Source organism: Ambystoma mexicanum, chromosome 8 (assembly GCF_040938575.1).
Source record: "Ambystoma mexicanum isolate Mex_15411 chromosome 8, UKY_AmexF1_1, whole genome shotgun sequence".
NCBI classification, from domain to species: domain Eukaryota; kingdom Metazoa; phylum Chordata; class Amphibia; order Caudata; family Ambystomatidae; genus Ambystoma; species Ambystoma mexicanum.
In genome coordinates this window covers 16,592,012-16,608,493 of record NC_090929.1, presented here as the reverse complement: position 1 = coordinate 16,608,493, position 16,482 = coordinate 16,592,012, and the positions used below count along the sequence as shown (strand labels likewise).

The window sequence follows — 16,482 nt, the reverse complement described above, 5'->3', positions numbered from 1 at the left end:
GATATCTGTGGATCCATTGCAGCGTCTGACGTATGAGCGGAAACGGGGGAAAGGCATACAGAAACTTGTCCGTCCACGGGAAAGAGAACGCTTCCCCTAGGGAGTCTTGCTGTGGCCACCTGCTCGCGTATTGTGGGCATTTCTTGTTGTCTCTCATTGTAAAGAGACCGAGGGCCGGACGACCCCATTTCTCGAAGACACAGTGTAGTTGTTGGTCGTTCAGTTCCCATTCGTGTAGTCGGGTCATCTCCCTGCTGAGAGAATCTGCTTGCATGTTTTTGACTCCTGGCAAGTGGAACGCCAATAGATATATATTCTGCTGAAGGGCCCAATGCCCGATTTCCTGGGCTCCGGTTGACAGTTCTGGAGCGAGTTCCTCCCAGTTTCCTTAGATAAAACATTGTTGTTGTGTTGTCTGTCATAATCCGTACAACCGATCCCTTTATCCGTGGAAGAAAGGATGTCAGGGCCCTAACACACTGCCCTTAGTTCCAGCACATTGATATGAAGGCCGGACTCCTCCGATGACCAACGCCCCTGAACCTGTAGGGAATCCAGATGAGCTCCCCATCCAGTTAGGGAAGCATCCGTCAACATTGTCATCTGGAACACCAGTTCCAGCAAGGGCATTCCCTTTGTCAGATTTATGGAAACTCTCCACCATTGAAGTGCCTGCACGAGTTTGCTGTTGATGGCCAATTTGTCCGACCAACGCCCTTGACTCTGTGCCCATCGATCCGCCAAGAATTCCTGAATCGGTCTCATGAAGAGGCGACAATTGGTGATTAAGGGTATGCAGGACGACATGGTCCCCAGTAAGGACATGTACCTTCCCTCTGACACACTGGTGTTGACTTTCCAATCCGATGCTTTTTGCTGCAGTTTCAGAACCCTTTCGACGGATGGCTTTACCAGTCCTGACTGCGTCTGGAACCGCCCCCAGAAAGACCAACGTCCTTGATGGCAATAAGGAGGACTTTTCGAAGTTTATTGAGAAGCTCAAACGTTGTAGGAGGCACATGGCGGCATTCAGACTTTCCTGTGCCCTTTCCGGAGACAATCCCCTCACTAGCCAATCGTCTAAATAAGGGTACACATGATGACCTTCTTTCCTTAACCAGGCTGCTACTGGAGCCAGACATTTCGTGAACATCCTGGGAGACGATTTTAGTCTGAATGGGAGGACCTTGAACTGATAGTGGGTTCGTCCAACGACGAACCGTAGAAATCTTTTGTGTCGTCGATGCATCAGGATATGGAAGTATGCGTCCTGAAGGTCTAGCGACGACAAATAATCTCCCGGTTGTATCGAACGGATCACTTCTTGGAGTGTAAGCATCTTGAATTTTAGATTCTTGAGCAGTTTGTTGAGAGCTCGTAGATCTAGAATGGGACGCCATTTTCCATTGGGTTTCTTGACGACAAAGTAACGGGAGTACACTCCCTGTCCTCTCTCTGCCACCGGTACCAGTTCTATAGCCCCTTTCTGCAGCATAAGCGTTACCTCTTGCATTAGTATTTGAAGGTGGGGCTGCGTCGAGAACACCGGTGGAATGCGTGGTGGCTTGCCCTTGAACTGTAGAGAATGGCCCAGATGTATCGTGTCCAAAACCCATTGGTCTGTTATACACGCCCACTCGTCAACGTGACGAGACGAGACACTCTGCCCCACAGGACGCTCTGTAAATTGTCATTGCTGGCTTTTGGCCCGTTTATGCTTTGTCGACGAGGAGTAGGCGCCTTGTCGTCTGGAGGTTTGGTAATCTCTGCCTTTTCGAGTAGCTTGGGCTGCACGTCTGTAGCCTTGGGAAGGGTAGGAGGGCCTGCTGAAACCTCGGTCTCTAGATAATCCAAACCTGGAGTTACCTGATGCTCCTCTGAAGGGACGAAAGGAACGAAAATTCCTACCACTCTGGAGGGCTCCAAGGGAACGAGCCGTGTCAGAATCTTCTTTCAGGCCCTTCAAGGCTTCATCCACTTTCTCCCCAAACAGGTGTTCTCCTTCGCACGGCATATCCATTACCTTATATTGTACCTCTGGTCTGAAAGTCGTGCACTTAAGCCAGGTTTGCCTTCGTAACACTACGCCATTGTTGATTTGCTTAAAGCCTGATTCCGCCAGGTCGACAGCAATGTTAATGGAATGATTGGAGGCCTCTTCTCCCTCACGTACGAGCAACATGGCAGACTTCCTGTGTTCCTCCGGCAGATGGTCCAAGATAGGAGCTAGTCGATGCCACATCTCCCTATCATACCTGGCCATAATAGCCATGGAGTTGGCTGCTTTAACTGTAGTCGCTCCAACCGATAGCACTTTCTTCCCAAAAGCATCTCGTCTCCTGGCTTCGTTGTCTGGCGGGGTCGTGCATTTGTGTTGCGACCTTGCCTTTCTGGCCGCCGCAGCAGATACCACTGATTCCGGCGAAGGTTGCGACGTCAAGCACTTGGGAGTCGATTCTGGAGCCTTGAATTTCTTTTCCAATCGACCTTTTACTGCTGGTTCTGAAAAAGGGTGACGCATGGTTTTTAGCCCCTCCTGCCAGACATGGTCTAAAATGGGGATAGCAAATATCGCCTTTCTTCTCTTGCCCATATGATCGAACAGAAAACAATCTTTTTTCTCTTCTTCTGGGACAAGGCCAAACTCCACCCATGCCTTACCCATCATGGCACAGAAAGCACCCACATCATCAGGTGGTGATGGCTGCGCCGGACTTTTCGGAGTTTCCATCTCCGCTTCAGAGTCCCATGTAGGGTCCCTTGAGGGGGATAACGAGATGTCTGATACCGACCCTTCACGTTCCGACTGACAGTTCTCCTTCCTGTGGACGAGAACGATCTTCCTCAACCGGTTAAGCGGTAGGAATTCTGGATGGAGGGCGAGGAGGCGGGCCTGGCTCGTCGACAACTGGCGAGGCCTGTAACACTGTCGGGACAAGCTGAGGTAACCGAGTGTCCAACAGCTCCAACAGCTTCTGTAATGTGTTCAACACCTCCAGGGACAGAACAGCCTGGGGATTCAGTAAGAAAGAGGTAACTGGAATGGCACTTCCACTAAAGAGCGACCCCGAACCAGTTGGTTGTAATCCCAGATCGGTTGGATGTGCGACCGTATCACGGTCATCCTGCGCCGACGAGATGGAGAAAGCCGCTTCTGGTTGCAGCAAGGCCTCAGGCGGGATCGGGTCAAAAACCTCTGGTTGCCATCCCACCGACGGGGCCACCGTCGACGATGACATCTTTTCCATAGGCGCTGTTTGACCTGACGAAATAGCCGTTGGAAGAGCCGTCGACGACCGGATAGGCGTCGATGAAGTCTGTGGAGCAGGGCTTTGAGGCGTTCCCGCCGTTTTTGACCTCGACTTGTGGGACGAGGACTCTCGACTCGAGGTAGACTTATGACGGTCTCCTGAGGAGGATTTTGATGAGTCTTTTCTCTCCTTTTTAGATGAGGAGGAAGACGAAGCCTTATGTGAAGAGGACGACTTTGCAGGATGTTTCTCCGAGGGGTGTTTTTCAGATGAGCGCGATTTCTTCGCCTGAGGCTCCGCCGACCCTGATCGACGAGGGGAGACCGGAGACTTGGATCTTGAGGCTGTAGAGCCTACCTCCGATGCCGGGTACGCACCCGCTCCGTCATTGAGCCAAGTAACCAGGCGCCTGTTGCGATTTTTTAGGGTCTTTTGTGAGAAGCCTTGACAGATCTCACACGTGTCCACCGTATGAGGGTGAAGGCAGTAAATACGGTCCATATGCCCCTCTCCTCAATATACTTTAAGACCGCATGTTACACACGGACTAAATAATGCCTTTCTTGACATTCTTCGAAAAGAAACATTGGAAGAAGAAGAAGAACGCACAACCTAATAAAATAGTAGATACTCGAGGTAATCCCACTACTTTGAAAGACGGTTGAAATCTGAGGGAGCCGCGGGGCGGGGCTACTTATACCTCCACGTCCTAGTGGCGCAGGCGTATGCGGCCCAAAACGACATAGATAGGACACAAAAGTGTCGAAATTTTCCTATGGAAAAGGTCTATATAATTTACCGAGGATTCCCAGCCTGACGACGGGGAATATTCTAAGCATGTGAATCCATGAAAGATCTAATGCTGGAGAAGTAAGTTCAGGTTCACCTGCGTCAGAGCTTGCTCAATCTTAACCAGTGGCTTCTTTGCTCAGCCCAGGGGTCCGCAAGCTGCTGCTCTCCAGATGTCTGGGACTAGGATTCCCATAAACCCTCACCATTATATATGCTGGTCGAGCTGATGGTATTTGTAGTCAAAACCATCTGGAGAGCCAAAGGGTGAAGTTCCCTGCACTAGCCCTTACAGTGCCATAGGAGGGATGTATATTTTTTGATATTTTATTTTTAATTTGTGAAGGAGGCGCTAACAGCTCAGAGTTGCTTTAATTTTAAATACATCAAAAAGCAAACATGGCAGGGTATGCGAACCGGTGCCCGCAAGGAGCACTCCGAGCCTTGAGGAGGTCAATACCCTGACGATCAGTGACCAATTTAAACACTGGGGAAAAAGGCCCTGCACATACGGACCGATTTACCTCCAGTACCCACCTAGTCTCGGCTTATAGTGCTCTTCACATGTCTCTGATGTCCCTGGGATAATAATGACACCCCACAGTCTTAAAGCAAAACGTGCACAAGCAGCAGAATGTCTGCACCCAAGGCAGGGGAGCTTGGCCATAGCGAGAAAGCAGCCAATCATAGAAGCTACAATTCACAGACGCTTCCAATTCTTTACAAAGTGCTAAACACTAGCCTTAAGCTCCTTTCTAAGCGCTAACAATTTTGTACTGCAAGGACACTGAAGGACAGGGGGCGCATGATCTTTAAAGGAATGAGAAGTCAAGGCTAGGCTCCAGGTCTGCTGGATCCACCTACGCTTGCAGATTGTTCAGCATTTCATGAGCATTGGCTCGGCTTGGGTGCCACCTCACTCCTCCCACACCAGTCTATCCCTTCTGTGGACTGCTGAACGATCCCTCTTTCCTCGTCGCCCACTGTGCAGGTACTGACAGCTTGTTTTACTGTAGAAATGGTACCCTAAACCTCTGAGGATGTCCCCGCTAACCCCCTGTCTTCCCCACAGCCTGCAAGCTTCTCGGGTGTATTATGAAAGGAGGTCTGCTACAGCAAGCAGGTTTGGAAAAAGTCACCCAAAGGCGAGAATACAATTTGGAAGACTCTTCAATGAATTCTGGCACAGATTATCAGAAGACCCACAGAGATGTGCCTGCCCTTTGAAATTAGGCAGAGGAGACCAGACTGAAAGGAAAACCCTGTACCCCACAAAGGCAGCCATAAAAGAGAGGGTAGAGGTCTAGCAGAAAGGCAACCCCAGACAGATAACACTCCCACGATACTGCCAGCAACCAATCCCTTAAAGCAGCCAGCAACACTTCACATGTGGCAAATCATGAGTTTGTATTCCATTTGTGCCACTCCATTCATGATGGGCCATGGTATAACAGGAAGGGCAGTGCTTTAGCGAGGAAATGAAGGACAGATGCCATGAGGAGCCCTGCACAGCAATGACACATTCCAAAATAGAGTAAGAGAGCCACATCAAGAGCCCAGTACCAGCCCGACAGCGAGAAGCAAACCTATTCACAGTGCTCGCTGGCAGCTGCTTTCTGCCCTATTCCGGGGGGGATGTGCGGGCACTTGAGGAGGCTGTGCCCAGCGCCCTTGGGGATGAGCGCAATGCTTGAACACTGGACATCAGATATCCACATCCTGCCTAGGCACATGCCAGTGCTGCATTTGGCAGGCTGCTTAGCAAAAGCAGCTGCCATAATGAAAGACATTCAAACACGGCTGTTGAAGACAATAGTTCTACGAAGAATAAGCCGGAAGAAATCCACCCCGGTGAAGCAGACTGTGCTAGCAGTACTCGAGGAGAAACCTTCAGACAGCGCAGTAGAGGGCATATTCCCACAAAACCCCATCCAGCCGCAACAAAAAGGATTTCAGAAACACAAAGAAATGTTAATCATACACTTTCAAGCACAGGGATGCACGGTAGATAGGAATAAGCAGTGGAAGCATGCAGTGACATAATTAAGTCACAGAACCTGTGCAGGCCTCACCTTTCCGCTGCCCAATGAGGGGACGACTAGGCCATTTGATCTATGGAGATCGGACACCAGACCCTTCAAAAAGGCATGAATCTAAAGAGTGGGAAGAGAAGCAGGAGAGAAATCTGCTCAGACAGGAGGAAGAGATAGAGAGAAAACAGCAAGCAGATGTGAGTGCGCTGCATGCACCAAACAGTGCCCCAGGGCAGGCCCCCTCTTCCTTACCGACCCACTGATCACAGTAACCAAGGGCCCAGTGGCGACTATGCTCCCCCTCAGATGCTGCAGTGAACCACTGGTCCTTGCCAATGCCCTCTTGTGTGAAGGAACAGTTTGCATGCAGTGGTCTGAAGTAGCCTCTGGCTTTTCCTGGCTTAGTACGGTCTCCATATCTCCAGAGGGCTACAAGTGAGGAACAGTTTTACCACCAATGTTGACATCAGTTTAGTACTGCTATAAGAACATAGCAAGAGTTTCAATGCAGACTGATTTTAAGCGCTATCTTGGGACAAAGGGATCATGTGTCCAATCATTTCTAAGCAAATTATAGGAACTGCTATACTTGAACACACACAGTAGGTGCATCATTTCTGGCCAGTCTGAAGAGCGAGCAGGACCCAGGGAAGTAGAGCACGGGAAAGCCTGCAATGCACTCCAGAAGCCCCCACCTACACCAAGCCTGAGAAGGAAAATGCAGGGTCAGAGCAGCTCCTGGCAGCCAGAGTGCGCCTGCAATGCGCTCCAGAACACCTCTACCTACACCAAGTCTGAGAAGGAAAATGCAGGGTCAGAGCAGCTCCCAGAACACCTACCGCAAGCCGGAGAAGGAACATGCAGGGCCAGAGCAGCTCCTGGCAACCCGAGTGTGCCAGCAATGAGCTCCAGAACACCTCCACCAAGCCTGAGAAGGAAAATGCAGGGTCAGAGCAGCTCCTGGCAACCCGAGTGTGCCAGCAACGCGCTCCAGAACACCTCCACCAAGCCTGAGAAGGAAAATGCACGGTTAGAGCAGCTCCTGGCAACCTGAGTGTGCCTGCAATACGTCCCAGAACACCTCCACCAAGCCTGAGAAGGAAAATGCAGGGTCAGAGCAGCTCCCAGAACACCTACCGCAAGCCGGAGAAGGAACATGCAGGGTCAGAGCAGCTCCTGGCAACCCGAGTGTGCCAGCAATGCACTCCAGAACACCTCCACCAAGCCTGAGAAGGAACAAGCAGGGTCAGAGCAGCTCCTGGCAACCCGAGTGTGCCAGCAATGCGCTCCAGAACACCTCCACCAAGCCTGAGAAGGAAAATGCAGGGTCAGAGCAGCTACTGGCAGCCCGAGTGCGCCTGCAATGCGCTCCAGAACACCTCTACCTACACCAAGCCTGAGAAGGAAAATGCAGGGTCAGAGCAGCTCCCAGAACACCTACCGCAAGCCCGAGAAGGAACATGCAGGGCCAGAGCAGCTCCTGGCAACCTGAGTGTGCCAGCAATGCGCTCCAGAACACCTCCACCAAGCCTGAGAAGGAAAATGCAGGGTCAGAGCAGCTCCTGGCAACCCGAGTGTGCCAGCAATGTGCTCCAGAACACCTCCACCAAGCCTGAGAAGGAAAATCCAGGGTCAGAGCAGCTCCTGGCAACCTGAGTGTGCCTGCAATACGTACCAGAACACCTCCACCAAGCCTGAGAAGGAAACTGCAGGGTCAGAGCAGCTCCCAGAACACCTACCGCAAGCCGGAGAAGGAACATGCAGGGTCAGAGCAGCTCCTGGCAACCCGCGTGTGCCAGCAATGCGCTCCAGAACACCTCCACCAAGCCTGAGAAGTAACATGCAGGGTCAGAGCAGCTCCTGGCAACCCGAGTGTGCCAGCAATGCATCCCAGAACACCTCCAGGTACACCAAGCCTGAGAAGGAAAATGCAGGGTCAAAGTGGCTCCTGGCAACCTGAGGGTGCCTGAATTGCGCCCCAGAACACCTACATCTACACCATGAGTGAGAAGGAAAATGCAGGGTCAGAGCAGCTCCTGGCAACCTGAGTGTGCCTGCAATGCGCTCCAGAACACCTCTACCTACACCAAGCCTGAGAAGGAAAATGCAGGGTCAGAGCAGCTCCTGGCAGCCCGAGTGCACCTGCAATGCTCTCCAGAACACCTCTACCTACACCAAGCCGGAGAAGGAAAATGCAGGGTCAAAGCAGCTCCCGGCAACCTGAGTGTGCCTGCAATGCGCCCCAGAACACCCCCACCTACAACAAGCCGGAGAAGGAAAATGCAGGGTCAAAGCAGCTCCTGGCAACCTGAGTGTCCCTGCAACGTGCCACAGCACACCACCCCCGCAAATAGAGGACTATGGGGAGCCATGCCAATTAACAGGAGTCAGAACTGAAGACAGAAAGTCCTGTTCAGCTCCACTTTGGCAGCCAATGGGAAAGATGACCGTCAGGACAAAGGAGGAGAATGGCTGTAGGAAGGGTATATATGGGAAGGATAATCAAGAGGTAAAATAAACGTAAACAGAAGAAGCAGCCAACCAGAGGAGGCTATGGGGCGACAAGAGTAAAGATGAAACTAACCAGCGACGGAGTTAAGAGAGGGTGAGGACAGAGAAAGGTGGTGGAAGTAAGATGGTTCAAGATGAGAGTGCAGGGACAGAGGGGAGACGCTGACAAAGTCACATGTGAGTCCATCTGGGGAGGACAGGGGGCTTCAGGGCCAGAGATGTACAAGTGCTGTTACGAGCTACACAGAGAGCCACTCCCTTTCCAAACATCATTTGCCAGATAGGGTTACGTTTAGCTAATGGCTGAAGCAGAGCTGTACACTATGGTCACAAGCATCTTATCAGCAGACCAGGGTGTACAGTAGGAGAGGCAGGGAACCGCTCAATCCCGGACGCAGAGTGGCCACTGAGCCCAGACCCTGCCCCCACAGGCTGCATCAGGCAGAGGAGGCTCATTACACTTGATAACAATGAGGCCTATGGGCAAAATTTGCTATACTAAAAATGATAGATAGATAGATAGATAGATAGATAGATAGATAGATAGATAGATAGATAGATAGATAGATAGATAGATAGATAGATAGATAGATAGATAGATAGAACACTCGTAGGAATCAGCCAGGCAGTGTGGAGCCAGGCTGTGATAATACCACTCCCACTTGCATCCAACATGGTCCATGCTAGGAATGGTAATCCATGAATGACACAAATAACAGGGAAGTCGCACCAAACCACCAAGAGAATTCAAGGGGGTTTAAATGTAGCTTGGGCAGGGTGGTGGGGGTCGTTAGTTCCTCCCTCTCTCTTAGCCTGCGGTGGCATCCTGAACCTATGTTGGTAACTATAGCCAGCAGATCTTCCTTCTCCGAGGATGGGCTCCCTAAAGGCAGGCTATCTTGCCTCCGTCAGGGAACCGGGTCTTGGTATTGTAAAGGGGGCTGGGATAGTGCCTTTTACTTACTCTGTGGGTGCAGGGTGGTTCTTTTATGTCCACACTCACCTTCCCAGCTCTACTCCCTTTTCTCCCTCCTTCTCTCTCTCTCCAATGCTGCACACTCCTCCTACTCATCACCTTCACCCTTTGATCTTAGCACTATTTTCTACAACACCACTCTCCTTTCACTCACCCACTCTACCCACCCATTACACAGACACGCTCACTCAAACTACAGCACAGTTGCAACGACTAAACCTAAACTAAACTAAACCAATGCCTCGCCTTCTCCAACTATAGCCTCCCTTCCGCTGCTTCTTCCCTCTTCCTGCTGGTCTCTTGGTCTTCCTGCACGCCAGCGCTGGCCTCAGCTGGATAACCCACACACTTCCTGTTTCCTGCCCCAGCTTACATTTCCATCCTTCTACTGGGATTGGTCAGCACTCCCTGGCCTTCGGTCTTTCTCCAGCTGGGTGTGTAGGCAGCCCTACAGATAAGGGGCTTATCAGACACTTTTACTCCCTAAAATTAGGCAAATGCTCCTAAAATTTAAAATGAGAGGGTAAAAATACTCCCCAAAAAATAGAAAAACACCACATAAGAGCCTGCCCCATACTTTTGTCCGACCCAATCCATGGATATTGTTTGGGCCAGTACTACACGTAGCGCCACAGGGAGAAACTACTATTACTGCTTTAATGTTCTAATGTGCATGAGTAACTAGGAGAATACATTTATTACAAAAACATTTCTGTTTTACAGTTAAAACATACTTTAACTCTTCTAATTTTCTCCCATTGGGATGTTTTTACTCCCTCAAAAAAAAGGTTTCTCAACTTGAAAAAATAGAGTAAAATACACTTTAAAATCTTATCTGCAGCACTGCGTGTATGAAAGACAAAAAATACATAAGAAAGGGCTAAGCCCCACCCACTCTCTCTGTGGGAACTGCTGCATGTTATTGTGGGCCTGGGGGCAGAGTTTACATTAGGGGCAAATCTTTGGCATCCCTGTGGTAAGTCCATGATTTTTTGGGGTTGGTGCCTCTTCCGATTAGCATCTAGTGATCTAGGAGCTGTGGCGCAAGCAGCGCAACAGGTGGGCCTCTGTATAGAGGGCTACAGTGGCTGTCGGGTGATGGGGCGTGGACAGGCTTTATTTAGCAGGCTCCTCCTGGTAAGATGCTCTGAAACTAGGAGAGACAGACTGGCGGCGAGCATCAACATACAGAGGCTGGGTGCAAGACAAAGGCATAAGGTGTCCACCGAGGATCTCTGCTCCTGCTCCAGTGCCGAAAGGTTCAATTTAACTGTCCACTAGGCCATGCGCTACTCACTGAGCCTACATCGTGGCCCGGGACGACTTGTGTGGGTTCTCTCACTTCTGCAGCCATGCCTCCTGTGTGAGCAGGGATGTTCTAGAACTCTGCAGGATGTGCAGATTCTCCGTTCCGAATTGGTTCTTTGGATGAAAGGTCTCCAAGAGGCTGATCTTTCCGTCTTTCTGTTTCCCATAAGGACGGAGAAAGGTTTGTGTCAGAAGAACAGGCAGCCATTAAAGGGGTCATAGGGTTATCATGCACCCTGGTTCCTACATAGTCCATAAAGGTGTTAGTGTCTCAGGGGAGGAAGGTGGCTTAAGCCCCTCTTTTAGGCATTACTGTCCCCTAAGTGGAGTCACATCCAGACGGATTACGCTTACCCTGTCCCCTAGGGGGCGTTAAGCGTAGTGGGCTCACCTCCTTAGTCCCAAAGGGTGGTTTCCCTTTGGGGAGAGGTGACGATTGGCCTGTATTCGGCACAGAAGCCATAACCTCCAAAGGGAAGACCAACTGGTAACGAGAGAATGGGAGGACCAACTAGGTAGTGTAAGGGTGCACAGTGAAGAAACGACACAGGTGGCGTGATTCACAAATCAAGGTTTATTTTTGGTTTCAAAAGAAAAGAAAATCCTACCTATCCTAACTCGAAGAGGGGTTTTCCTGCCTCAACGTAAATACTAAGGGTCTTGTCAGACACCAATAAAGTGTAATGTCCTGTATTCAAAACCATCCTCATTAGATCCTCCCGCTGAGCACCACCCCCAGGGAGAGTGTTAGAATGTGGCTGCACCTCCCTGGCCTCAGGCGAAAGGGTAACCGTAGGGGAGAAGGGACGACATCCGAGAATTCATCACGGTAACCTAGCAGGCAATATCATAATATAAAAGGAGACTAAGCACAGGCAGAACCACCGCCCAGAGAGAAGGCGGTGCATCAGGCAAGCCACAGCGGAGGAGAATTCAGAACCTAGGTAAAGGCTGCCCTAAAGCAGTTGGATAAAAACATGCATCCAAGGGAGAAGGAACAGCATTCGCCCAGTCAGTGGCAGATGGAGGGTGGAGCTTCCGGATATTCAGTTGTTTGATCCTGGAGCTGTAGAGGAGCGAGTAGGTCTCCTCCATGTTAGGGCAAGAAAAGAAAGAAAATATGCGCAGAAACAAAACCACAGCAAACCAAAATTATAGGCACCAAGCATCAAAGGTGGGAAGAAATCTATTGGCAATTGTAGAATAAGAGTAGTGGGGAATTCTAAATATGTTTCCACCATCCATTCTAGGAATTTAAAGGCAAAACATCTGGAAGGCTAAAGACATGGACAATGAACCAGATCTCTGGATTGGCTCCCTTGCCCATTTGTTGTCCGTCATTTTGTTCTAATTTAACTGCATGAAATTCTGCCTTTAATTTCCTACCTCCGTCTCCCCTCCCACCCAATATATCACTGTGCCATGAGTGATGGACAAGTGGTGGGATGGCAAAAAGCCACCATCTTTTATGAAGCCCAGCGCCATCAACTTGAGAGTGAACAAGTAAATGGAGAGGGACCTTATGTAAACAGCAAGGCAGTGGGTGAGGCTCAGGCCCAGATGAGCTTGGTTATTCAGAGGGTCGAACAAAGAGCAAGTGTCCCCATTAAGCTCTGTGGTCCACCAGGGAACTTGCTCTCCCCTCGGAAGCTCAAAATGTTTATGTTCCCCAAACCCTAACTTCTTCAGGGCTGCATAGTACTGTGTTTAATATTGTTGACCAACTTCTGTTTGTAAAAATGGCAGTACAGGTGGGTATTTTGTATTGTTTAAAAGGTTTTACACCACTCAATCTATTTTAGGCAAAATCACAATTCCTCAAGCATTTAAAAAAGAAAAATACAATGAATGGGTGCGAGGAATCAGAGGGCATCCTCCCATCTACTCCCCCTGGATCCTATTCTCAGGTGGCCAGGGAAGGGCCATCGCTTTTGGATCCCCGACCCTGGAGGTGGATATGCGAGGGAGGATCACCTGGGTCGAGGGACGTTGGGCAGTGGGGAAGGTGAGGCATGGTATCGCCCTTTCCCTTGTCAGAATGCACCCCCCCCCCCTTTGCAGGTTATCAGACTGCTCCCCTCCACACACACACAAAGCCCCCCCTGCCCACCTAGGGCGAGGAAGAGGCAACTGGTAGCAGTGCACACTTCAATTTGTGAACACCACTTGGTAGTCAGGCAAAGAAGAGGACTGTGGAACACCACTACCATGGTCAGGCATGTCCCACTAATAAAGGTAATTGTGGTCAGGCAATGGACTTGCAACTGCCACCAGTTAAGTGTCTGCAGGTGCATATAAGGAGAGACAAGCAAGAGGAAGGGAGAAACCCGCCTAGGAAGGAGAACGCGGCAACCCGACATGGTGCAGACTGGAGAGGGGCCAGTGAAAAAGATGCTGAGCGCTGCACAAGAGCGAAACAATGCCGAAGCTTGAACGTGCTGCGAGAGGGCCGAGAGACCTGCAGATCCCTGTGCTGTGCGTCTTGTAAGAAACCGGAGGCATTTCTTCCACGTTATTCCCGGGGATCCTTTGTTCAGGTGGCCGGGGGGGGGGGGGCATTGCTCCTGGATCCCAAACCTGGGGGCGGACGAGTGTTAGGGAGAATTCTCTTCTAAGGCTGATTTCCCTTACCTATAGAGTCCCCCAGTAGCTTTGCTGGATTTGAGGGGTTGCTTTTTTTCTCCTGCTAAGAGTGAGACCCTTTTTCTCCCACTCTTAGATTGCTAGTGTGTGTTTTAGGCTATCTTGTGTGCTTATGGTCAATTGGGTTTTTCTCACCCTCATAGGAATCATCTTTTTAACATGTGTGTTACACAGCACCCTCTGTGCAGTACCACAGGGGTGTCGTAGCGACCCCCAAACATAGACTCCATACCCTGGGACTGACCACTGTCTCCCAGGGCATATAAAGTCCCCATTGACTTTACTAGTCAATAATTATGAACTAAACCAGTACAACCCATCCTACGATGGAAGTATTGGAAAGGGTTAATATTTTTCCCCTAGTGTTCATTTTTGAGGGGGTACCGTACAGTCCCTCTCTCCAAAGTTTCTGGCTGGTGGCAGTGGTTACTACTGTAAATATTCGACCGCAAATATTTCCCTATGGGATTTTCCCATTGTTCCAGGCTACCACTTTTACTGACAGCCTCTAACATACCGCCGGTTTATTTTAATTTTAACTTTACTCCGGTAGGTTTTTATTGCCAGAACTTTAATAATAATTTCTTTCTCGTGTCATTCTCTGAAATCCTAACCCAGGTCGGGGAACCTTTGGTTCCTCCTTTTGGCGCCACTGAGTCTGGGGTAGACAGGATGTGTGGGAGGGGGAATAGGCAGCCCGGACAGGGTTACCTAGGCAACCCAAGTCGCACTCTGCCCTGATAGGCTGGGGGGTTATCCCACCAGGATAGCCACCCGACTTTGTGAGTGACAGCTAGGCTGTATGAATTGGGGTCTTGCTGCATAAAAGCAGGGTCCTGAGGACTGGAGGACAAGACATCGCCATTGGAACTAAGAAGCGGAAGAGAGAAGCCAAAGACATCTGCAACGACTGAACCACTGGTGAAGCCCTGCTGCAGATCCTCACCACTTTTCTCCAACGACTCGAGAAGATCTTTACCTGCAAGAGTCTTCTTCCCTTGAGTTGGTGGGGTCAACCAGTTCGCCAATCGCCTTCCAGGGCCTGCCTTGGTCGAAACGCCAGTGCCAAGCACTAGGAGATCGGATAGCCAGGCACCCGTCCACCACAACCGCGATTTAAAGGAGCATACCCTTTTATTCAGTTTTGGCAGCACCACGGCTGGTTTAATCCCTGGGCAGTGCAGTAACTCGAACCTTCCTCCATAACGAGAGCCTCTCTTCCTCTGCTGGATCCCCCGAACTGCAGGAACTGCCAGGAACTACCGCCACCACAGGAGCCTCTTCCACTTTCAAGGTACATTGTTCCGCCAGGCCTCCCGTTTCGTTGGGTATTGCTAAAGGTGTTTTAAATCCTTTACTTACCTTCTGGGCTGGCTGCCTTTTCGTCTAACATTATCTTTCTATGTCCTGCAACAGCCTTTTCAATCGTTTAACTGGCTAAATCTGTTACAACTGCCTTCTCTAGATTGTTTCCCTTCAAGAAATGTGCTGGTGCACCTAACCCTCTTATAACCACCTTTCCATCCCTTTTATATATTGCTGAAGTGCCATTTTGCCCGGTTTTCACCAAAGTATTGCTGATGCTAAAGTACTGCCTTGGTTAACTTGTTCACAATCCAATTGGGAAGTGTTGCTGGTGTGTTTAGGAGTCTAACCCTGTATAACTTGTTCTTTCCCTCCCTCTGAAGAAATTGTTAGAGTGCCATTTCTGCTTGGTTTTCACTGTGCCGTTTTGCTCAGTTTTCACTCTTGCTCAAACTGGTCTACAATTTAAATAGGGAGTTGTGTATACTTTCCTTGACTGTTTTAACCTGCTTTAATGATAGTGATTTGTGTGCTGAGTTAAGAGTGTGTAAAATAAATATATATATTCTTTTTGATACAAAGCTTTGGTCAGTGCTTCCTTGTCCCATAGTATTGTAGTCCTATTGTGTAAACCCTGAATACTGCTCATCTCCCTCTTGAGATAAGTCTGACAGCTTAGCCACAGCTACCAACTAAATCTTTGTGGTGCGGACTGATACCAAAGGGGATTTATTGCATATACCTGTAGTCTTAATCTTCTGTAGTGCTCCCTAAGGGACCTGTACAGGATTCTGCACAACAACGAGCAAGGGAGGAGCAGCCAGTCACGGGGTCCTTAGGGACTATGGGACACACGCCCTCGGCAAGACATGATATTCCTCCCGTTCCGATACACCACCATCTCTAAATTCCAACATGAGTTTTACCCCTCTTTCCTCGAAACCCACTTTTCAACAGCCCAACATTCAACCCCCTTTTCCTGACAAAAATCTACATTTGTATCCCTTTTTTGTAGAACACCACAATACCATTCCCCTATTGAAATACCCATGGACTGGGACGAAGAAGAGGCAGATGAGGATTACCCACAGGAATCAATGGGCAATGGGTGTCTATGAGCAGTCTCCATGTTGTCCTGATAATGAGGTCAGGCAGAGGCAGGCAGGGACAACTACTGACACCTGACTCCAATCAACTCTAGCTGGGAGTATAAAAGCAGCAGCCATAAACAGCATTTAAAGCAAGCTGGGGATGCTGAAGGGTGCAGAGACACCAGAGGTAGACCATTGTTGCCAGAGAAAACCTGGGAGGCCTGGAGGAGGGAAAACTGCATGGGCACTGAACTGGTGAGCACAAGGGAGGCTGCAGTGTGGAGTAGAGGCTGTGCCTCCAGGAGGCCAAACCAGAGAGCCCAGGCCTTTGAGGGGCAGGTGGTAGGACCCTGACCTCAAGCAGAATATCACCTTTTTGCTCAAAATGCTAACAAACTGTGAGTGCCGTTTTTGGGAGCTGACGAAGTGTGAGCAAAATATGCAGACGTGCATTATGGGACCTGAAGTCCAAAAACATTTATTTTGAAAACGGTCAAAGAGGAGTCTGAGCCAGACTGAGGGAGACCCCCGAGTAGTCAAGAATGAGGCAGAGCACGAGAGAAGGATGTACTTCC

At 49.9% G+C, this 16,482-nt stretch overlaps 1 protein-coding gene across 4 annotated transcripts in view; it reads right to left on the bottom strand.

The window, feature by feature from the left end:
- Positions 1-16,482, bottom strand: part of GOLGA2 (golgin A2) — a 918,457-nt gene that overhangs the window by 822,943 nt on the left and 79,032 nt on the right. For 2 of the 4 annotated variants that reach the window (XM_069609145.1, XM_069609147.1), the window contains exon 3: positions 6,113-6,193. The exons of the other annotated variants lie outside the window; for them this stretch is intronic. In XM_069609145.1, the coding sequence (XP_069465246.1) occupies positions 6,113-6,193 (81 nt within the window). The remainder of the gene's footprint in view (positions 1-6,112; positions 6,194-16,482) is intronic. 4 annotated transcript variants of the gene reach the window in all.